The sequence below is a fragment of the Cuculus canorus genome, chromosome 2, assembly GCF_017976375.1.
Source record: "Cuculus canorus isolate bCucCan1 chromosome 2, bCucCan1.pri, whole genome shotgun sequence".
In the NCBI taxonomy this organism is placed as follows: Eukaryota; Metazoa; Chordata; class Aves; order Cuculiformes; family Cuculidae; genus Cuculus; species Cuculus canorus.
The window spans coordinates 143013240-143036473 of NC_071402.1; the positions used below are offsets into that span (position 1 = coordinate 143013240).

Here is a 23234-nt window from a genome sequence, read left to right on the forward strand (position 1 = left end):
AGGTCTGTGTTAAATGGTGGTTTAAGTTAGTTACTGGACTCTTTATTGGAACAGCTGAGGCTCAGGTACACGTATTTTGTGGAGACGGTAATCTCTGGTGCAATGAGGGTGCTAAACATTTTCAAGCACTGCAGCAGAATTCAGTGAAAGCCTTTAAATTATGAGGGTTCATCCCATGTCGGGGTGGTACGAGGAGTGCAAATGCAGGAAATAGTATCTTCAGCTGCTGCAATTGTTTTGAAACTCATTGTGTAATCAAGTTTTCACTTGTTATGAAAGAGCACAGAAGTCAAACATGAAAACACAGGGACAGATTCAGATAATTATGCACACATGCCTTTGGTGTTTCTTGTGTTTGGTGGGGTTTTTTTGTTAAAAAAAATGAGACACCAGTCAGCACTGCTGTCTGGATTTCTTTGGCATTACACTACTCATATCCCATTCAAAAACATGCTGTTAATGCACAGGGTCACAAAACAACTGAATCAGCATCACAGATACAATTTTAAAATTTGTTCCTGTTGTGTTGCTTTGTTGTGTTGACATTGCAGAAATGCTAGGAATAAGTGCCTTCGTCCCTTGCAAAATTTATTCCTTGCGTAGATGAAAATGGCAATTGCACTCATGTTGGTCTTAATTGCCATTACCTGGTTCATAAAGGAAAGGAACATCACTATACTGCATGATTTTGACCATGTTTAGGAACTTACACTGTTGGAAAAACCTAGGTCCTCATGGTTATGACAGAATCCCTGGCATCAGCTTCAGGGGAGACAAGGGAAAGAGGCGGTACCTGTCTACATATAGTATTAGTGTTTCTTCTCACCACAAATCTTACTTGCAAACTCAATTTGTAACTAAATCAAACTAGGGGCATACTGTAATAAAAGTATTGATAAGAATGAAAGCAGTGTTGAATAATAATCGTCTACATAAATATAACCCCATTCTTAGGGGTAGAGGGGGTCTGTGGTTTGGGTTTTTTTTCTTTTTTTTTTCACAATTTCCTGATTTCTCCATTTAGCCAACCATGACCATGTGACACGGCCATTTTTGCATTTTCCACTGCAAGGATTGCAAAAGTTGTGCTTTGTAGGGACTGAGAAGTGTGCCAGCAACAGAAACCTTGTTACTTCAGCAACATAATGTGAACAAGCAAATATTATGATAAACAGAAAAGGAAAGATGACAGGAAATGTGGGAAAATTCAAAGCAAAAGAGATGAAATGCATGCTTAATTCCTGATGAGAGTTTCTTTGTTACATATACTGAAGAAAAACAGCTCCCAAAGCAATTTAGAACCCTAAACCTTCTTTCTCCTCCCAGAATTGTAAGGTTGTGATTGCAAGGCCTATATTGATTTTACTAATGTTATTTCTTAGTGTGGTGTTCTATTTGGTCTTACTAGGCATAAGCCAAAGTCTCCACACAAAGAAATAAAGCACACTAAGATGTTGCACTGTGTTCTGTATTATTCCTAATATGTACTGACCTTCTTCCAATTGTTAGTTTAAGAATGCACATGCTTAGAATTCATCTTTCTTCAGTCAACTTCGTGACAGTTGAAAATCAAAAAAGCATTGGCATTCATGCACTGGAAAAAAAGTCCTATCAATGAGTTTCACATCAAAATTCAATTTGTTCTAACAACAATGTGCTTGGTTTTCACTTGTAGACGTCACGAGATCTGGCATGCTTCCTCCAGTTTGAGAATGTGAACGTTTATTATGGTTCTCAGCACAAAGTGAAATATAAAGCACCTACAAATCACTGCTTTGTCTTGAAGGTAACGTACAAGGAAGATAAGTTCTGCAAATGTCATACCCACTTTCTTTTATATGTAAACATGTTTAAGTTTGATGCTCCAGGGGCCTTGATGAGATAGAATACCTCCTGCAAAATCATGTCTATTTTCTTCTTCACTTTGTTGTTGATTAGCAGCTTTAGAACTTGAAGGACTGGTAGTCCTATGATATGTGTCTACACTGCATCTATAAAGCTATTTTTAAAACAAGGCTGAATATGTGTTCAGTGACTGGACATATCTGGAGAAATGGCATACAGGGCAGATGTGTGCTGAGAAAGCTGGTAGTCCCTGATGCTGGCTTTCTAAGCACCATGGACTGTAAACTAAAAGGTATGGCTATTTTTTTATCTGCAGTTCAGTCATACCTGTTGAGTGGTTTGTTGAAGTGAGACGCAAAATCTCACAGGAATAGACATGTCAGATGGCATATTTTATTGCACAATTATTTGTGGCAAGAGGGAAAAAGATATTGTTTGGCCACTCTCGAAAAATCAGTGCTTGCTGTTGAAGTAGTGTCTCACTGCTGACTCTCTATGTAGTAGCACTGCAAATAGGCTGGGAATTCTGCATTCCTCTCAGGAAAAGGAAAAAAAGCTGCTTTTCACACAGTTCAGATAGCATAAATGAAGCTTTCAGGTTGCAGTAATTAGGCTTTGCTTGCTAGCTACCATTAATATAGATTTTAGAATACAGTGAGATTATTGTGTACAAGATAATTATTTTGTTACTTCTCTGTTCAGTGCAGGGCAAAGATGATGTTGGAAAACACAGTATCTTTCCATCTCAGAAAAAAGTACAGCAAATGTTCACATCAGGGATCACTTATAATACCACATTTCTGGCTGTAGCTGCACTCTTATGGCACTTTTTTATTCAGTTTCAAAATGTCTGCTAGCCTAATTTACACATGGCCAAGCAGAAGTGGTTTATAGACCCAGACTTATTTTCTGAAGCAGATGTATTTAATTAACACAGATGAGCAATTCTAATACTATAGTTGTCTGCAAAAAAAACCACTTCATCCTTTTTTGTAAAACAGGGTTGAGCCTTCTGAAGTTAACAGGTAACCATTATTTCTGAAAATACAACTTCTAATGAAAAAAAGAAGGGAAAAGGGGAGCTGATATAAAAATAAAGGGAAAATTATTTTCTAAACAGATGTTTGGTCTGACTAATCTAATAACAGTAATTCACATTCGGTTCAGGTGAAAATAAAAGCATGGTTTTTGAAGTGTTCTGTATCAATGTGTTTAACTGCTCGCAATGATTAGCAAAAATTTCTGGATTTATTGCTGGCTTTTGTGAAAAGAGGTATGCTAAAAATAGGAACTTACACCAGAAGAAGTCACGACTCAACTAAAATACTTGTTTTATTGGATGTGTGATGTCAGCACTGTACCCTAAATGTGAAGTGTGAAGAATGAGATCAAAAGCTCACTAGGGAATGCTTTACATGTAATAGGCTTATAAATGTACGAAACCTCCTTCACAAAACTGTTTGCTCTGATGCTTGTGAAATGTGTTTGCGGTATACTAGAATAAATATCATGTTCATAAGATCATTATATCCAAGCAACACTACTTAATGATGAATAGATTATGTTACAGTGATTGTTCTTCATTCGAATTCCCACAAATCAGCATTTGGTAGATTCTTGAGCAGCTTAGTTTCAGACTTGGCTTCTTTAAACAGCTGTCTCTTTCAGTGGCTGAAGTTTGTCAGGAAATATGGGCAAGTATTGACATCGTCAAACCTTCTGTTGTTTCAGAAGTGTAAGCCTCCCTTTTAGAGTGGCTTTCTGAGGGTGATGCAATGGAGAGTTTCATGTTTATTGTAATTTCTGTACATACATTTGAATTCTATACATACATGTTTGAAGGCATGCAGCTGAGATGAGTTCTGTTGTTTCCTTCTCTTACCTTTGGAGGTTGGAGCTGAGGATGTAATACATCTTGAGATCTGTGGTCTGAGGGGAAGTGCAAAGTTAAATGTTGGTCCCTCTGATAGGACGGCCGGTGACAGAAAAGTGTGTGGACAGGAACATAGACCCATTTATTACACTTAGTCACATTTTGATCCTGTCCATTTTTTTTATGGGAGTCAGCCAAAAGAAAATCTCTCTCTTGTTGGGAGTCACTTGTCCTGAGATGTCAAAGAAAAGCAAATGATCATCCTTGAGATATTTCTCATCCTGCCATATTTTGATACTAAAGTCCTCAAGATGAAGTGACAGTACTTTTGCGGACAGGTACAGTGATCAACAGGCAATAGATTTAACAGATAAACATTCATTTTTATAATACTGGTTACCTAGTAATTCTGAAGGAATTGGGATGCCCGGCTCAGTCCAAGCCAGATAGAAATTCCTTCACAGCCAGGGCAGCACTACTGTCTTTACAGCTCTTCCATTCCCTCTTGTGTGCTTTGGGACAGTGAGCCCTGCAGAGTTTCTCTTCCAGTTACTTGTTTGTGTTGGCTGTGGGAGGAGATTATCTGTCTTTAAAGCAAATGGGAGAAAGTAATTGAAGAGTAGCAGCGATAGCCCATGCTAGCTGTTCACTGACGATGGTTGTAAATCAAAGGAGATATTTTAACATTTTGGAAAATAGGTTACTGTGCAGCCCTTATTAGATGCAGGAGCTGTAACACAACTTGGAAGATATTTTAATAATAGCATACTACATTTTTCTAAAGAATTGTTGCTTTCTGAGAACCCCTTTAGGAAATGCTGTGTCAAAACTGTGAGCAGTCATCAGCCAAGTTTCTTGCTCTGCTCTGTTTCAAACTTAAAAAAAGAAGCTGACCAGCTCAGAGGCAAGAAACCAGCTTGTCCTTTATAGTGCAGGAGAAATTCAAGTACTGAGCAGCTTCAGCAGTATCTTACTTCTGTGCTTGTTGGAAAATCCTGCTGAATTTGGAAGCAGACAATTTCCCAGCTTTGAGCATTGAGTTGAAACAATACTGCATTTACTTCTGACTGGCTAAGCTAATTGGCATCGTACTTCAAGAACAGGGGAAAGGTCCTTTGTTCATTCACATGGTAGCAAATGGCCAGTGGGGTGGGCTGATTTGGAGTTCAATGTGGTCTCATGCTTGAAAGAAGTATCTCTTCCTCCAGTCCCCATTTAAGTGGTGAGCCTTCTAAAGAGATAACTAGGCTAAATCGAGTAACATTTGTACCTGTCTCATGTTAGCAGGGAAAAAAGATAAAACATTTCTTTTTACCTCCCTCCAACCTTAGTCATCTGTATGGTCTGTCTTTCTGGAGGGAAGAGCCCTAAAGAGATATTATAAAAATGAGCAGAGCATTCCTGACATTTTTGCCTCTGTGTGCTAGGCATCACCAAGAACTTTTGGGAAAGAGAAGCCCTGTAACTAACGCTAATCACAACCCTAGTGACATGGTTTTAGGTAGCAAAAGGAGATTTCTCAGGTTATCTGATGCTGCTCTGAACTATATGGGCTTTTGCCTCAAACTCTTCATGACATTTCTTTGAACATGGCTTCACCTTGATGTTTCTAAATGGGATGTCAGCTTTTTTTTTCCAGTTTGTTCTCTTAGGCTACGGTCAAGTGAGGTGCTCACTGGGACAGTGAGCTTTTGATCATAGTGCCTATTTCAGCTAACACACGTTCATTCACTAGGAGCCAGCAGCGCCCTCTGTTCCTGTTTCTTTTTTAATCTAGCCATTTAATTTCAACTTCACTCCTTGTACCTGGATCACCTAGCTGATGCTGGCTTGGGTACTGTTGTTACTGTAGCGACAAGAAGATCATGCACGTCATGGGCAGGTTGCTTTGATGCTTAGCCAGAAGCTGGGATAGGTTTTGCAGCCTGTGGTGTTGGAGGTTCACCTGGACTAGCTGTTTTTAACTAGCTCAAATACAAATGGGTTTTGTCTGCAGATCTGTCCTGTAGGATGTTTCTTTTACAGCTGGAGAAGCATGGTGTGTTGTGAGTGCTCCTTGCCTATCATTTCTTCCCATTACATCAGCACCCCGCTATACATGCTGTAGCTCAGAACAAAAATGGGGTGGGTTTTGCTTATTTGTTAACCATTAGGACACTTAAGAGATAATGGGAAAAGGGTGGTGTGGCAGAAACAATTTGAAAAGCACATCCCAGGGCCTACCATTAAAAGAGACAGCACTTTGCTGAGCTTATTCAGGAGTTTCTTTTTAGAGTGATTCACAAGACAACTGCAATAACTGAACAAAGCAGTTGCTTCCTCATATCAGCTCCTCTCAGGCAGCAGAAAGCCCAGCTGGGACCAACCGAAAAGAGCACAGCTGGCTGGTTGGTGTCAGAGAGCGGGATCACCTTTAGCTGCCTCTTTGCAGCAAACCAGAAGCAATGTAGCTGAGTCCTGAGGATGGGAGTGCAGCCTGGCACAGAATAGAGTTGGCTTTCAGGAATCCTTAGGCTTTGGGGCAATTATAAAGCTTGAAGAATGGTTTTATTCTTCTGGTAGCTACTTGATCTGTGCTGAGCTATAACCTTCTTACATTGAATTGTTCTATACAGGTACTAAACGAGCCTTTCTCCTTCAAAGTGAGTCCCGCATTTAAGAAACAAAAAGCATCACAAAGAACTTTCAACATATTTAGAATAGAACCTTTTAATAAAATGAATGCTTTGGGGTCATCTGCTCCTGTAAACATGCAGATTTTTCCTATTTTCTACTCACCCTAAGTCAAATGCTTACAAAAGTTTAAAGATTCCGCCCTTCACTTTCACATCTGATAAAGTGAGTCTTTATTTTCTTAATAGAGACCTCCATATACACAAAAAAAAGAAAGGGAAGGGCAGCCAAGTGTGAAAGAAAACTCTCTCTCAGTCCTGCATTTGTCAAGGTCAGATCTGTCCCTCTGTTCCAGGTGGAGGAGGTGGGCGAGAGTAGCAGCACAGCTCTACTCGCCACCCTGTGGAAAGTGCTGGCACTCCTGGGAGAGGAACAATGAGGGAATGAAAATTTGTCTCCTTCACAGAAAAAGGAATTTCACACACCGCACACGGAAAGTGTGTGAGCAAGTTGGAGTGCTTTCATTCCTCACGGTTGCCTTAGCATTTACAAATGTGAATTTTTATCCATAGATTCCCTGTAGATCATCTCTCTCATCATCTACTATGTTACATGGGAAATGCTGTGGAAATGGATGAGACCATTTGTGATTTAATATTCCAAAGCTTGAAAGCACTCAAAACCAAGAGATTGCACTGCAAAGGAAGGGATCTGCTCATCATGCTATTGACAGCATCCACTGCAGATCCACATGAGCAGAAATAGTGAACATAATGTTTATTTTGTGCATTAAGTGTGTGTCTGTGAATGCGCACATGCGCTTGTCCAGGAGCTGGGTTTGTCGCACCATACTGAAAAATCTTTCAAAGCCGACAAATGGCAAGGTAATCTATATGCAAATTTGCTGGTTTAGTCAGTCTGATGTGCCTGTGACAAAGAGTGGATTTAATTATAGTTTATTGGTGCTGGTTGTGCTTGAGTAATCTGGAGGTAATGGTGCACAATGCTGAATTAATCTAGGATGAAAAAAATTGGTTTCCTGGGGATAAACTGAGACAAAGGCAAATCATCCTCTATTTCCACAGCTGGGTACATTTTCCTGTGCAGTCTATACAGCTACATTTTCCTTATGTCATTTGGAAACTACAATATTTTCTTAAAAAATCCTAATGATGCAAAGAATTTTGAAGTAAATTCTTAAGAAGAATAGTCATTGCAACAGTGTCATCATTCTAGCAGGTAATTTGCTGTTTAGTTGCTCCATTCCTGGTTCCCTCCTCCCTCACATCCAGTCTGCTCTGTCGCAGACTGAGTCAGGTACATAATGCGTTCAACACGATGGTTTAGGAGGTAGAACGTGAGAATTAGCAGTGTTTGAGATAGAAAATGGAGGAAAAAGCTGTGGAATAAATGGCTAGTGCAGGAGACAAGGATAGAAAACAGGAGATTTTCTGTTTCTTTATGAGAATGATTTGAAAATTGTTCTCTTAGCGTGAATGTTTCAGAATAAATATTTCAGAGTAAAATTCGTTGCTAGATAAACTGAAAAAGCAAAAGCAGAAATACTGTTTATTACAGAACACTTTCTGATGCGTGGGATTACAGTTACCACATGCACAGAGTTTTACAAGATTAATGCATAAACGATAGGAAGAATAAGGACAGAATGGACAGTGAGAAATGGAATATAATACCTTTGGAAAATACTAATTGCTGCATAAAGCAGTCCTCTTTGATTGTAATGGCTATTACATATATTTTTAATGACGTAAAAATTTTGCCTCAGTCATTAGAGAAATGCAGGTCAAAAGAATAATTTCCCTGTACTAGGAGAGTTACTGTGTTATCTGTACAATTCATACACCTTCAAAAGAACAGTTATACCTTGTCATCTTAATGCAAGGTGTCTATAGCGTCAGAATTTGACCACGTTTAATAGTAGATGGCAAATTTGAACCACTTCAGTGTGATTTTTGAAAGGTGCTGAGTATCAGTTGTAAAATTATGTAGAATTATTGCAGTCATGGGAGCCAGAAGAGTCTCAGCCTTTCGGAGAAGACAGCTCAACATAGTACAAGTTCATTAGTAGAAGATAAGGTGTCTGAAAACACTGACCATTTTGTGAAAATTTGGCCTGGAGCCAAAGCTTTTGATCCAAAGTTAGACATTCTTTATGCTTCTGGCTATTGTTTCTGCCTCAGAGACTAAGCAATGATCCATATATTTTTAGGGCAAAGAATCCAATGAGATGCCTGAATAACTTCAGTTTACTTTTCATCTTCAGTGTTGGAAGAAGACAAAGCATTTTATTGGGATAATCTCTAATTTCATGCACACATGGCCTTTAGTCATTTGTTTTGGCACAGACTGTAGAAACCATATCATTCAGTTCCCATTTCTTCAGGTTTTCAATGTGTTCTATCTTTTTTTTTCTCAAATAAAGGAGTTTACTTTGTATCTGAAAACGTAATCTGTGCACAAATATTTTTTTTAATCTCTCCTGAAAATAAGCTCTTTATATTCAAGTGCTTCTGCTTTCTTTATCTCTATACAGCTGATACTTGTAGAAGAGACTGTGGGTCAGACTAGATTCTGTTCCAAACCTTTTCAGTGCTTTTCTGGGTGGAACACGGCACATCCTTTTGCAGCCTAATGTTTGAGATGCTCAAGCCTTAGTAATAGGAGAGGTGTCCAGCACTTCCAGAAATCAGGCCCGATTATGTGACTAATTTGTCATTATTTAGAATTTTTGCATCAACAGAGAAAAAAAATTCACTCTAGTCAAATTATGTTGCATTTAAATACACCATATTATTTCAAAGTACTATTAAATTTTTTTCTGTGAGAAAAATTCTGAGTCTCTTCCTACTTGCATATTACCACTTTTCATTCAAACTTTGACTTCTGGGAAGGTTGCTTTTTAAACAGTTGTCTTTCATAATTCATTGCATGTTTCAGAGGCAAAGGCGATAAAGCTTTTCAGAGGAGATGTTTTCGCTTTGTTGTCAGATGATTTTAATGACCTTTTCAGGACACAGTATGCACCATGTAGCAAAATTATTTATCTATGTCTGTGTGTGAGATGTGTAAGCTGTGACATACTGAGATTAGTGTTACTTTGCCTAAAAATACAGTATTTTTCACATGACTGTCATGACTGATGTTTTATGACCTCCATTAGTCTCGCAGGTTATTACAGGGACTATGACTGTAGTTTAGCAAAACCAGACTTGCATAGTGACTACAACTCCTTATGTCTGTACTAAACAACTATCCTGAGATGTGGAAGCTGCAAAAGAAGGAAATTGGTTTACATGGATCTTCACACCAACTCATCGTTTCCAGAGGCTTTCAGCTGTCCAGATTCTTCTCTCAATTGATTATTCTGACTCAACCTTTTAATGTATTATCTAATAGATATTGCATGTGGACTGAAGTTCTTAGTGGAATCGAGCATGTAAAGGTCAGAATTGACAGCAGAGACTTCTGCCATTTGTACTGCCAAAATAATTCACTATGGTACAGTTCTTCCTAAGTGAGTAAGCCACTGGGGCGAGATATGATAGTTCTTGGCTGAAACATTATACCTTCCTATCCAAAGTAACGTGCTTCATGCAGCTAAAAAAACATATGAAGCCAAATGCCTCCATCTGAGCCACTTTCTAATAAATGTTTAGACATTCAGTATTAAGTTTGGTGCTGCTGAAGTTTGATTCCATGGTCTAGCCTTGCACACAGCTGGCAACATGGAACAATCCTCCTTAGACCTGACAGAGCCCAGGAAAGGTGATGAAGATATTCCCAGTCAGTCTCGGTGGGCTGTGGGTCTGGTACAAAGTTCTGTTTTATGTGAAGTAAAGATACACATGAAAAATTATCCAGTAGTACAGCTGCTGCTTGGAAAGTGAGAGCCAGCACAATTCTTGGCTGTTACAAAGCAAAGATACAGACTACCTGCATAGCTTTAGAGTGTTTAACCTTCCTTATGAGCGCTGGGTATCAGCAGCTTGCTAGTTTGGTCCCTAATTGACAGAATATAGTTGTGATTCTACATTTAATCATGATTGCTGATTGGACTAATTTAATCAGGCAACGGATTGGGCTAATTTGGAATAGGCTTCACTGGTGAATGTCAGTAGTTAAGATGGATTGCCCAGTGGATACAATAGCTAGTAAAAGATAGGGAAGAGAGCAGGCAGTAAAAAACTCCCATGTTGTCCGGCACAGGACACTAGCCTTGTTCAGTGACAGTTCCCTCTCAACTTGTCAGGATGGTGAGAACTCCACACTCTCAAAATATTCATTGACAGAGTAAGCAGTGAGGTGAGGAAGTTTGCTGATGATGTTGCATTGTTCAGATCATTGAGGCAAGGGCAGACTGAAGAATTCTGAAAGGCTATTGTGAGGCTGAGGTTATGGACAGTACAATAATGAGTAACATATGGTCAAGATATAGACATGGTAATGTTCTTAGGGACAAAAGAAATAGAACTTGACCAGTGAAGTTACTAACTTTGAGCTGACTGCACCATTCAGGAGCAAGATGCTGATATGGTATCTAACTTGATGAAAGCTTTGTTTCAGTGCTCAGCCGTGGTCAGCTATGTAAATCAAGCATTAGGCATAATGAGGAAAGGCATAGATGATAAAACAGAGAAAGTTGCCATACCCTGGCACAAGTCCATTGTTTCCTCTCACATGTGCATTTCTGGTCCTCATATCTCAAAGAGTATATACTAAACTTGGAAAAGGATTAAGGAGGACCAACAATGATAAGGAAAGGTAAGGAATGACTTTGACTTGAAGAATGACTGTGGAGACAATAAACCTGTAGGCTCAAAAATAGACAACTTGCCAGGAATATGATGCAGATCTGTAGGCTCAGGAGTGGTATGGAGAGGTGTGGATAGGGGTCAATCTTTCACTAACTCTTCCGAAACTAAGAATGTTACACAAAGCTAGTAGCAGTCAGGTTCAGAGGAAGAGGAGGTTCTTCATAGAATGTGTAGCAGACTAGTAGGGAGAACTTGCAGAAAGGTGATGTGGATGCCAGAACTCTCTCTGGGCTCAATAAAAAGCTGAAGTACCTGGAGGAGAAGTCCATTTAAGAACCTAAATATGGAGAAACCCCATCTGGCTCAGAAAATCCCCTGACCTGAAATAGCTGCAGACAGGAAGAGTGCAGAGAAGGAAGTATCATATATGCTTGTCTTGTTATTTCTCTTCCCTCGGTATCCATTTGTGGCCACTGTCAAACTGAGTTCAGGGACCTTTGATCTGATGCAGTACGGGTGTTCTTGTGAAACTGTTATTTCTGTAGGGTGCCCCAAAGGAGCAGCTTGCAGCAGCCTCTCTGAGCTCCCCAGCAGCAGAACACCCATGGCAGGGCTGTGTCTATGTGCAACACCGTTGCCCAGCTTGCTCTATGCCATGTCCTCCTCTGCCTTGTTTATGCCGTGTACACTTTCTTCCAGATGTTTGCATGAATTATCTGTTAAATTATAGAAGCAGTTTTTTCTCTTGTAATAAAAAACTGTTGGTAGATGTGGTGTTTAAAATTAAAGGGAGATACGTAGACTCACTGGACTTTGTTGTCATATAAAAGGAAGAAAAATATCCTTGCTTTTTTCATTTTTTAAAGCTTTGGGTGCCATCTGCTGGGTTCAATTGCACCTTACACACTGGAGCAATATTGCTAGTTGCTGGTTGAAAAGCGCTTGAAGAATTAAATTTCCCCAGGGTTGCAGTGTCTTTGCACCTCCTGATTCTTTTGGCTCTGTTGGCAATAACATAACCCAGGTCTATGGGACGTACTCTGCTGCACAGAGAAGTGCCTGCTTACAGCTTCGTTTTAAAGATACCATTCAGACTGAATTCTCTATTGGTTTTCATTGTGTTTGATCACATAATGGAGAGATGGTGGAAGGAAATAAGGGTTATCAGGTTAGTATGTCCTGGCCGTGTATTGCAGTAGGGGAGCCCGCTTGAGCAGCATTCAGGCTGTCTGAGGCTGCTGGAGACAGGGACAGGCAGACACTGAGGAACGGGGGAAGGCTGTTCGTCCAGGGGCCCTGGTTCCTGCCTCTGTTGGATATGTGGTATAGGAGTATAGCAGCAAGTTATACGTTGAACTGTGTGAAGGGATGTTGTGTGAATGTACCATGTGGGTGAGGCACAGGTCCATGGGACAGAGCATGATGCCTGCTATGCAGTTAAGGCACCTGGTGACAGTGAGCTGGCATCTCTGAGCTGGCAGCATGAGAGGTCCCTTGCTCTCAACCTTGGGAGTGCCCAAGAACAAGGTAGTAGAATAAGGTAGCCATGGACCCCTCCAGAGGGCTGAAGCAGGCTTTACATATTTCTTTGTCCAGGGGAGATGGCCAGCTATGTTTTTGCAGAAAAACGGTGAATAGCATGACCTGTGTGATCGGCTGAGTTCAAACATGCAAGAAACCGTAAAGCGGTTACCCACAGCACTACCTTGGGACACAGCTGTCACTGTGAGACCCCTCAAGAGTAACATCCCTTTGTTTTTTGATTCCTCAGTTATCTCCCTGGTGTGTTCACTCTCACTCTGTAATTTGATGCCACAGGGCTTTGACTGCAATACTGGCTTGCATGATTTCCTCCTCTCATCCATTCCTTGCTACTTGTTCTCTCCCCAGGCCACAGTGTGCCTCATCCTCACACTGAACGTCAGGCCATGCTGTGTACTGCTGGATTTAAAAGAAATAAACCGAAACTACAGCATGATGAAATGGCTTATATTTAACCCAGATCAGCTTCTTTGTTTCCAAATCGCAGTGTGGCCTCATGAACAGCTGGGTCAGCACAAGCAAGGCAAGCCTGGTGTCTGCTGCACTGAGGGAGCAGCAGGGACACATGGCTGAGAAGCAAGACCTCTGTATTCAACTCCACTTTCAAACCCCTGGATCACCCAGATGTGGCCAGGGTTTGGCCACCATGCTGGGGACACCCTAGAGTCTAGCAGGCAACTGCAAGGAGATACATAGTACCTACATCAGCCCATGCTCCTGCAGAATCTTAGAGAGATTGTTCAGTCTCAGGCAAGTAGGCAGCCTGGCATCTTGGTGATCTTTGAGTTGCAATGGTACATCACCACACATCACTACTATGTCGATCAGTAAGGGGAAGGGATCTTAAATTGTGTCCAAAAGAACAAAAAAGGTTTAAAAAATGTAAGGGTTTCCAGTGCAAACAAATGAAAAAGATTACTTCTGATGGTGCTGGATTTTGAACAATCCTCTACCTAGAATATATGGTAGTATTACAAAACTGTTGGCTAACAACAGCAAGAGTAAAGCAGAATAAAAATCCATTGGGAGAAAGCTAGAACTAGGCCCAAAGAAAAGCAGTCAGTTAGAAGGAAAAATCCATTTCAGCTGGTAGTTTATACGAAAATAAATTTAACATACGCTTTGAAAACTAATTAAGTTCAGTGTTCAGTCTGGATGTCTGGAACCACAATGAGAAACAGACTTCCTTGCCATGTTTATGCATTGAATGCTAGACCTTGAATCATGGCGATTGTAGACTTCATAGAACTCCAGATCACTATTAGATTTCTGTAGCCCTTAAATTCATATTACAATTTGTTAAAATTATTTCAAGCCAGTGCTGCCAGTGGCAGCTCATGTACAGTTCATAATTACCATCTCTTTTATATTTTCTTATACTCTGGTTTTGCTACTTCTTTTTTTTTTTTTTTTATTTCCCAATCATCTTCAAGTTAACATGATGCCTACTGGCAGTGTTCTCAACGAGGTCACAGTGCACTGACTTCGCAGTTCTGTATAGTGACTATTTCTGTGTTTGTCTTACGTTATGAATTAATATCTTTCAGCACCCACAGATTCAAAAGGAGTCACACTATATCAAGTACTTATGCTGTGATAATGAAGCAACCCTGCATCAGTGGGTAACAGGAATAAGAATTGCTAAGGTAAGATTAAATGTAAATTTAGTTAGATATGCTTTCTGTAAAATCCTGTCTTCCTCAGGTTGTTGACTCATCATCACTTCAACTGGAAATTTTGTGATAAGAATGGACATTCATGCTAATTTTACCCTAGAAAGAAAGAAAGAGCAGAAGGGTGTGACTAGCATGGATTTGCTGGGTTTTCTGGACCCTAGTTACAGCTATTTTTCTCTTTAACATGAGGGTAAATGCTATAAAACTCACATACTCACAGTTATCTGGCACAATAATGATATGCTGTAGCTAAAGATGTGCAAGCTCTGGTCAGTCCAGCTGTGACATTTTTGAGACAGTTCTGCCAAAATTGCTGGTCTCACCCTCTTCAGAAAGATCCAAATTCACAGACTATTTTGGTTTGCACAAAGTATTAAGGGAGATGGATTTATACATAGCCCAGTACACTGGCTGTACCTGGCTGTATAGACCCACTCCTGTTAGCTGTATATTCTTTTCTGCCAGTTTGCTGCAGGGTGACAATCAGCAAAGATGTGGGGTGAACATCAAATTAGTTTGTGTCTTACACTGACAGAGCTGTTTGCTGTAGAGCCCAGGATTCAATGTCCCAAGTCCACAGTTTGAAAGTGTAATCCTTGGAAAGCATTGAAAAAAGATATTTATTGTTTTTAAGACAAGTTTCAAGATGTTTACAGATACTGAAACAAATATAAGATATAAGAACGGTATAAGTAGAACTGTGTTTGGTCACAGGGATGCTTTCCACCTGGCCTTGTACAGAAACCGGCACAGCATTTGTAAAAAGCTCCTTTTTAACAAAAATGAGTAGGAAGGAATGGGGTCAGAAAAGTTGTCTGAGAGCAAAATGAATGCTTGACCTATTTCACGCTTAACACCATGCTTACTGTATTGTTTTGCTTGTTTTGCAGTATGGCAAGACGCTGTATGATAATTACAAATGTGCAGTGAAGAAAGCTGGTTTGTCCTCTCGGTGGAGAAATCAAAGGACGGTAGAACCAGCTGCCTCTGCGGGATCCTTACCAGCAGGTACTGGTGCTATCACAGCAGCTGAAATCACATTTATTGCTCTCTTCTATCATCATCAGTGTTGCACATAGTCTTTGTTAAGAAAACTATTCCATTAAGTCAGCAAAATAATACCTTGTTCTAGACAGTCCACTGTTGCTCTGATCTGTAACTGAGCTAGCAGCAGAGCTCTCACTTTAAAGTTAGAACTTGAAGAGTACAAAGACATCCCACCGAAGGGCAGTTTAAATATGCTTAATTTAATAAGGTATCTTTTTGTTGGCATCTGAATATCAATCCTTTATCCTCCCTCTACATTTCACACACTGATGGTCCATATCTTGAAGTTTTGTTTGCCTTTCTCGACACTGGCTGTATCAGAGCTTTTCTTCCAATGAGTAAAAGAGATGACTGGGATATTTTGAGAATAATGATTTTGGAAAGAGAGTATTATAGATTGAGCCACTCTCTTTCCTAGCCTTTCACTCATTTGCGTGGTAACAATGTGGGTGTTGTGAGAAGGTCACAGAGGAATAAAGGATTGGTTTATTCTCTAACTTTACTTTTCCAGTAGCTTCATCATACTGCTCTTACTTATTTTATCATTGTACAGACACAATGATAGCGCATGAAACTTCTGTAACTTGCATGAAAGTTTTTAGTTTACATACTTAAGATTTTATTTATTTATTTATTAGGAAGGATATTTTGGCCAAGTATAATACTTATTGACCTAAGACAGGCAAAGTCAAAATCAGCATTGGCTGTTAGTATTCTGACTTCTCAGAATCCTCCTAACACATTTCCAAGGCTTCAGTTTGCCTTTTCTCAGTACATGTGATCTTTCTACAATTCCTTGGAGTCAAGTCATGGTAATAAATGCACATTTGGGGTGAGGAGACCCAGTAACAAACTATTTCAAGATCGGGGAATTTTTTGATGGTTGTGCATGAAGGTATTTTAGCGAGGGTGGGTGGAGTATTTTGTGTTCTGGTCTTGATGGAAGTAGAGAGGTGGCTGGCCAATGAGGTCCTATGCTGGTGCTGCAATCTATACTGGATATGGGCAGGATCAAGGCCTCATAAAGTCTTTTATACATTTGTATATCTTCAGCTCCTAACTGGAATCCAGGGACACTGCATGTGATCATAAAATCTACTGTTAATCTTAACTAATGGATCCCATTAAATGGTTAAGTAGCCTAGGAAGATTTTAGTTGTGTATGCTGACTCTATGGAAATATCCCTGAAGGATCATTAGTGTTCTAATTGAGGCAAGTCACTGTGATTCTTGCTGTCTTACTGTTATCGTTACTGCCCTATATAAAACCACGGGTACAACTGCAATACTATAATCTGAACTGCCTGACTATGAGCAGTTGTTTTGGAAATGGAACAAAGCGTGTTTTCTTCTGTTCCAAATGGCTGTATAGCCATTTATATGGTCTGATTTCAGTATAGGCTATAATCCGCTATAGAAAACTACAATTCTGTGTGAGCTTAGCAGGGAGCTGTACTCTACTGAAGTGGCAACCAAACACAGTGTTCGGGAAGGCAGGTGGAACTTCTGCTCTCACATCTCATGTAGCTTGCGTCCCATGGTCACACTGCTGTAGCCAGCATTTGTGTATTCACATATACCCCAAACTGTATAGCCCCTGGTTCTGGAGTGTCCCAAGTGCCAGGTGCGTCTCTGCCTCACTGTGTGTATCTTTGGACACTAAAAAAAAAAAAAGTGTATGTTGTGCGCCAGCAACTCATCATTATGTTTGAAAGCAGAAGGATGTTGCTTTATTCAGATAGTCCATAATCACTACAAGGCTCAAGATTTTGCATTATATATTTTAGGTATCTGTATTTTGCATCATATTTGGACTTTTTTTTTGCTTAAAATAAGTATTAATTCAACATAAAATTTTGGAGAAACTGACTTGCAAAGAGTACTATAACGTTAAAAATAAATCTTGATAATAGAATGCATGAACTCACATATTGGATTGACTGGGGGTCTTTTGGGCTGACTGGCGGTCAGTGGACTGACTTTGTTTACAGCATATGTGCAGGTATGTGGCAGGAGTTAATATTGTTGTTCTCAAGTCCTGCACAGTTTATGAAATCCATTGACAGAATAAGAAATCAATTAACATTTAGCCACGCCCCAACTTTCTGTTAGATCATACTTGCCGAGAACAGACAGTAACTTGTTCCATGTGAGGGCATGGCCACAGAAACCAGGGGTTTACATCTCTGTCCACTGAGCACTTACAGCCCCAAAATTGGTTTTATCTCTTTGCTGACTTCCATGTTCGTCCTTCAACAAACACAGAGTGTAGTTCCAATGGTCAAAGTGATGCTTTGGATTAAATATGCTGAACAACATGCAGGCACAGGCATAAAACGCAAAGACTTCAGACCATTTTCTGTCATTCATTGAAGCCTAACTAGCTCTGGTAAATTCAGTACATGGCAGAGTTTGTCTTACTTCTCTCTCAGTCATGATTTGCAAGCATGGCAATAAAAACAATTTATTATATTTCTTTCATATTCATGGAACCTCTTCACAAATCAGAAAAGTACATGTTAAGATTAAATCTATCGTTGTACTTAGACTTCTGTTGTAGACAGCTAAGGATTCACTAGCTTAGAAGTAGTATATGAGTGGAACTTTACTGGATGTCAAAACTGTAAATCATTATAGAGCTAAGGGAGTCATTAAGGTTTACAAATCTGTGTGTTTAGGCACCAAACATTATCTGCTACTTTGACATATAGAGCTTCCAAAAATCCTGGACTAAACTGGAGAATTTATTCAGTCTTCATCAGACTATACAGGGGCTGGGGATTTTTTCCAAATTATGTACCCACAGATTTTTCCTTTGGTCTCACATTCACTTACTGCATTTGACAGTACCGGGTTATTTATGCATATCCCTTACACTTACAGTACTGGCGAGCAGATATTTTGCACAGCTTTAACTTAGCCAGCTAGCAGATCTTCACTAATCTGAAAATACAATGAGGTTCGCAAATCTTCTGTGATTCCAAATCAGAGAGAAGTTTCAGGTCTGTTAGCTTGTTTACTGAAGAAAATGGATCAGCCCCTCTGCAGGACTTCAGACCTTCAGCTCTTCTGACTGTTGTTGATATGAGACTACAGCACTTTTAATCTCTAACCTAAAGTAAAAGAAAAAAAAAGGCCCTAATAACTGAGAATGTAGTGATAGTACAGCACGCTACAAGCTTCAGAATGCTGTTATGAAAGACAGGTATTTAAACAACAGAAGGCCAGAGGGTAGGGTTAGCTATGCCGTTTTGATTTCTGCTTCGCTTGCCTTCCAAAGTCAGCTCCTCTTCTCTATTCCTGTGTCAGTTTTAATGGTACCCTTCTGTAATCACCATTTTCAACAGTCAGAAGAAAAACTGTTCATTCATCAACACCTTTACACACTGTTAATTTCTGTCATATGTCTTCATAGTTTAGCTACTTGCACTTCCTTTAGGGTTGTCAGCTACAACCATCAAGGCATGTGGATAGCTATTAGTTTTAATATAAGGTATTATGTTTATTTTCCTTAGATAATGAACCGAATATGAAAAGTCACAAAATAAGCCTGAATTAGAAAACAGACAACCTCATGGGTTCTATTGAATTATGTATAAATCTGTAATGAATGGTTCCTTGGTGGAAGTTGTAAAGACTTTTAAACCCTTTTTTTTTAGTTTGCTATTCCCTGATCTGGCTAATACTACAATGACATAACACTTCCTTTCCTCTGTCTCTTCTCCTTGTCACAGGTGCCGTTCAGGCAAATGGACAGATTCCCCAAATTGTTCATCATTCCAGTGCGGGTTTTCCAGAGACTCAGAAGAAAATGGACATATCAGAGGTACTGGTCAGCAGTTAGTTAAATGTACCTGTAAACATTCTCCAAGTTTGTTTTTCTTCACCCACTACCTTTCCCCCTCAAAGTGCCAGTGTATGACTATAAAGGAATCAGTAGGGTGTAGTATAAGGACTTCAAAACATACTACAGTCAGCTCATTATTCAATCCCTCCATCATGCATAAGGTGCACAGAATAAGTAAAATTAAATTCCTGGGATTCTTCTGTCTCCTGCATTATGTGTCCTATGCTTCTTGTTTCTGTCTTTGAGTTCCTCCTTTAAAAAGATCTGTGTCTCTGTTCTGAACCTCACTTCCTCTGGAATAGATCGCATTTTCAGAACTCAGCCAGTGGTTCCCTCCTCCGATGTCTCATTTACTTCCATCGTTGTAGGCAGGGAGAGTGAGGAAGAGAAAATAAGCATATTGTACTTAGTTAATGCCAGAATTAGCACTGCTGACTGTAGGGTTGCAGAGCACTTTTCTCTAGCAGAAGCAAACGTTGCCTTCTTCATCTCACAGCTTTGCCAAGCCTGGGACCAAAGTCTTTGAGGGTGCACTGTGCTGCAGTTAGAGCACTAAGCTAGCTGGATCTAAACTGATGAACGTGTTATAAAGCTTTGTGGTCAGGACAGCAGACTTCTCCGCAGGTTTACAAGGTTAGATAGCATGTTTGGGTAGTAACTGTCAACAGCTACCAGTTGCTACCTGAAAAAAAAAGCAAATTATATTCTGGTATCACCAAATGGGCTTTATTTATTTCCAGAGTGTTGACTAGCAAACACAATCTAAAAGAAAAGCCACCTAATATTTTTTCAAAATAAACATCTCCATAATGAACTGCTATCCTACATTTTATTTTTCTTAACTTGCATGATGGGTGATTTGATTCATTTTTCCTTCAAAAAAGTTGTCAGAGTGTTTGAACATCTCGGGACTTTGCAAAGATGGCTAGGACATAGTGGCTTCAAGGACCTGTTTATCACACTGTTGATTGGAAAGTGGGGGAGGCCTGTGCATGAACTTTGCCCAGCAGGCAGAAGACACCCTTGCCGAGGCTTATCCATGGCTCTTGCCAAGTCACCAGGGAAGTCTTTCTCCTGCTGTGCACCTCACACAGTCCTGCCGGATGACTTCCCAAGTGCCTCTCCTCACAATGCTTTGCAGTGCTCTCCGTCCTCACAGATGGGGCCCAGCGCACTACCCTGCAGGTGAATGCATCTCACACCACGCCGCAGAGCAATGAGGACACTGAATCCAGACATGTAAACATTACAGTTCAAAATCTCTCCGCCTTCTCCCTGGTTCACTGCTGTTGTATCTAATGAGTCTGGCAGAGATAGATGACTTCATTATTTTAGCTTTATCCAGAGATCCAGCAGTCACAGCTAGAATGGGAGATGGAGATACAGTGGGGATGAGAGCCAATACTACATCTGCTTTATACGTTCTTGAATCTTGCTCAGTATTTTTGGATGTAAAATCACAGCACAGGGGTTTTTTTTTATTTTACATCTTCATGTTCTCAAGGAATGAACAGCAGGCTGGAACATCAAGAAAGTATCTGTATGTGTCTTACTAACTGCAACTCTATGAAATTTTAAAAGCACTGATTTTCTGAGGACAGCGCTTGAAGTAGTGCTATGAATGTTGTCAACATGGAGGTTTCCACTGTCAAAGCTCTGTGGGCAGCTCCAGAAGGAAAACAAAATACTATTTGCACTCTTCAGGCAAAATGTACTCTACTTCATTTTGCTGTCTGTCTACTACACTCTTCACACATATTTTCACATCTTTTCCCTATTCTTAGGCAGTGGCATTAGTTTACACATGCACTGATTAAGTCTTGTCCTTTTATTCCTTCTGCTTCTTAAAGGCTAAATCAAATAACGGCAGCGTGCCTGGCCTGGTGCAGTCAGTGATGAGGCCACAGAAATACCAGATTAAGAGGAACTCACTGCAGCCTCCTCCTCCACCTGAAAGGCGGTCATCTGCTATTTCTGTTTCACCACTTCTACCCTCCAAAGTCAAACGAGACAGCGGTGTTTTCTTAACAGATCCAGATAGCATTCCAGCACCACCACCTACGCTGAAGATGGATTTTCCACCACCACCATCTGATTTCTCTGAGCCTCCTCCTGATTTTGTGCCTCCACCACCACCAGCCTTCAGCAGAGGTAATGAAGACGTGCCTTTACCCCCTCCACCTCCACCCATCTCCAGTAAGCCACCACCTCCGACAAAGAAACCTGTGCCACTTCCTCCAAAAAGGCTGGAAAACACAGGTGAAGCTGGAGAGCCACGGCCAGCTGGGCCACCTCCAGTTGCAGGTGGAGGCAGGCAAGCAGATTTCATGTCTGACCTAATGAAAGCTCTTGAGAAGAAAAGGGGCAGCAGCTCCTGAACTCTGGGAACAGGTGGACTTCAAGCCATAGCTGGTTTTGTGAGCCATCATGGAAGGTTGTGCCTGGATCAGGCTCCTCCGGAAGGAATTCTTCTTCAGAGTTCCTCCTGGGGGCCTCAAGAAGTAAGATGGGGTGTCCTCTGTCCCCCACTTTGTCCCTATAACCTGCTCCTTCCTTCCCCCCAACCCAAAAACTACCATTCCAGTATCAGGCCAAGGTAGGACTTGGCTGTAGAGTCTTGCTTTAGTCCATTAGGACAGCCCAGGGTGGTGAAGCAGCACTTGCAGAGCCAGCCAGCAAGTGAAATGCATCTTCTGTGACTGCTTTTCTTGTAGAATTGAAGCTAAAGGAAAAAACCCAACAATGTTCTTGTGTGTATTTTGAGAATTGGGAAGATCCCTTTTCACAGAATTCGCCTTTAAAGTTCTTTATCAGAAAACCCCGAAATGTGGGGGTTTTTTCAATAAAAAGCCCACAATTTTTTAATTTTTTTTTTTTTTTCAAAAATAGTCTGTCTTAAACAGTAAAACCTCAGCTGGATTATACGAGGCAGGAACAGGGCCATTTCTAGACACTGTAATCTCAAATGTAATCTCACTGTAATCTCAACTCAAGCTTCCATATGCAACTCCAGTCACACCTGGCTGCACTCATAATTGCTGCCTTTAAATCTTAATTATTTGGTTAATCTTAGACAAAGAAAAAAAATTATTTTGAAATCTTGTATGCTTTCCTTGGTAACCAAGGATTTTTTTTCCTGTTGGTTAACATTTTTCTTCGAACTGTACCTAGAAATATGTCCTCTGAAAGACTTTGTAATTATCCTGTACCTGATATGAATGACTCCTCCTACTTTTTTTTTTCATTTGTTCTCTGGTTTTAATTCTCCATTGTTCACTTAGGTAGCACTCATTATTAGTACTTAAATAAAAATAGCTTCTATTTTATATCTGCACAGTGTCATAGTTAATGAACAGGCATTTTATTGGCAATTGGTGCCACATCAATTATTTTACACAGTTTTTCCTGTACCTTCTAGTCTCCATTTTTATTTTTTCCAGTCTTTGCCTCTTCTCATGCACATGATCTTTAAGATATCATAAATAATATATTTCTGTATTTTGCAACACAAAAATCCTAAAAAGTAAAATGTGTGGTCTAAATAAATAAATACCTAAAAGCAGCTCTCATAGCAGGGGGTGAAAGTGCTCCTATTTGTCAAAATGGAGTCCAGGGTCCAGAAGTGGTGGTGGGAAGCAAAGGAAGGACAGCAGGTGGCAGTGCCATGGCCTGGGAAATTTGGGGTCATCTCTAGTATTAGTTCTGGCTTAAAGTTGGTTTGTCAGTACCCATATACCTGCATAACAGCCTAGCAGAAATGTAAAGGGTATAACCTCTTTATAAGGTGCCTTTTCTTTTGAAATGACTACTTATTTTTGTGACAGTTTGAACCATATGTATTTCTTCATGCCACTGAAATGACTTTGCTTTAAACGCTGCGGTAAAGCCCACAGCCTTTGTCATCTCTGGTGGAAGAAGTAGCTGCTTGAGGCAGACCAGTAAAGGCTCTGTACATGGGCAATGGCAGTTGTGGTTAATCCTCCCTGGTTCTGAGTTTGAAAAAAATGTAAAACATT

The 23234-nt window shown here is 40.2% G+C and overlaps 1 protein-coding gene across 1 annotated transcript in view; it reads left to right on the forward strand.

Moving 5' to 3' along the window:
* APBB1IP (amyloid beta precursor protein binding family B member 1 interacting protein) overlaps window positions 1–22504 on the forward strand; it is a 65982-nt gene extending 43478 nt beyond the window's left edge. The window contains exons 10-14 of the mRNA XM_009569312.2: window positions 1676–1786; window positions 14196–14294; window positions 15215–15332; window positions 19106–19197; window positions 21069–22504. Coding sequence (XP_009567607.2) covers window positions 1676–1786; window positions 14196–14294; window positions 15215–15332; window positions 19106–19197; window positions 21069–21596 — 948 coding nt within the window. The 3' untranslated portion in view covers window positions 21597–22504. The remainder of the gene's footprint in view (window positions 1–1675; window positions 1787–14195; window positions 14295–15214; window positions 15333–19105; window positions 19198–21068) is intronic.
* Window positions 22505–23234: the final 730 nt, after the last annotated feature.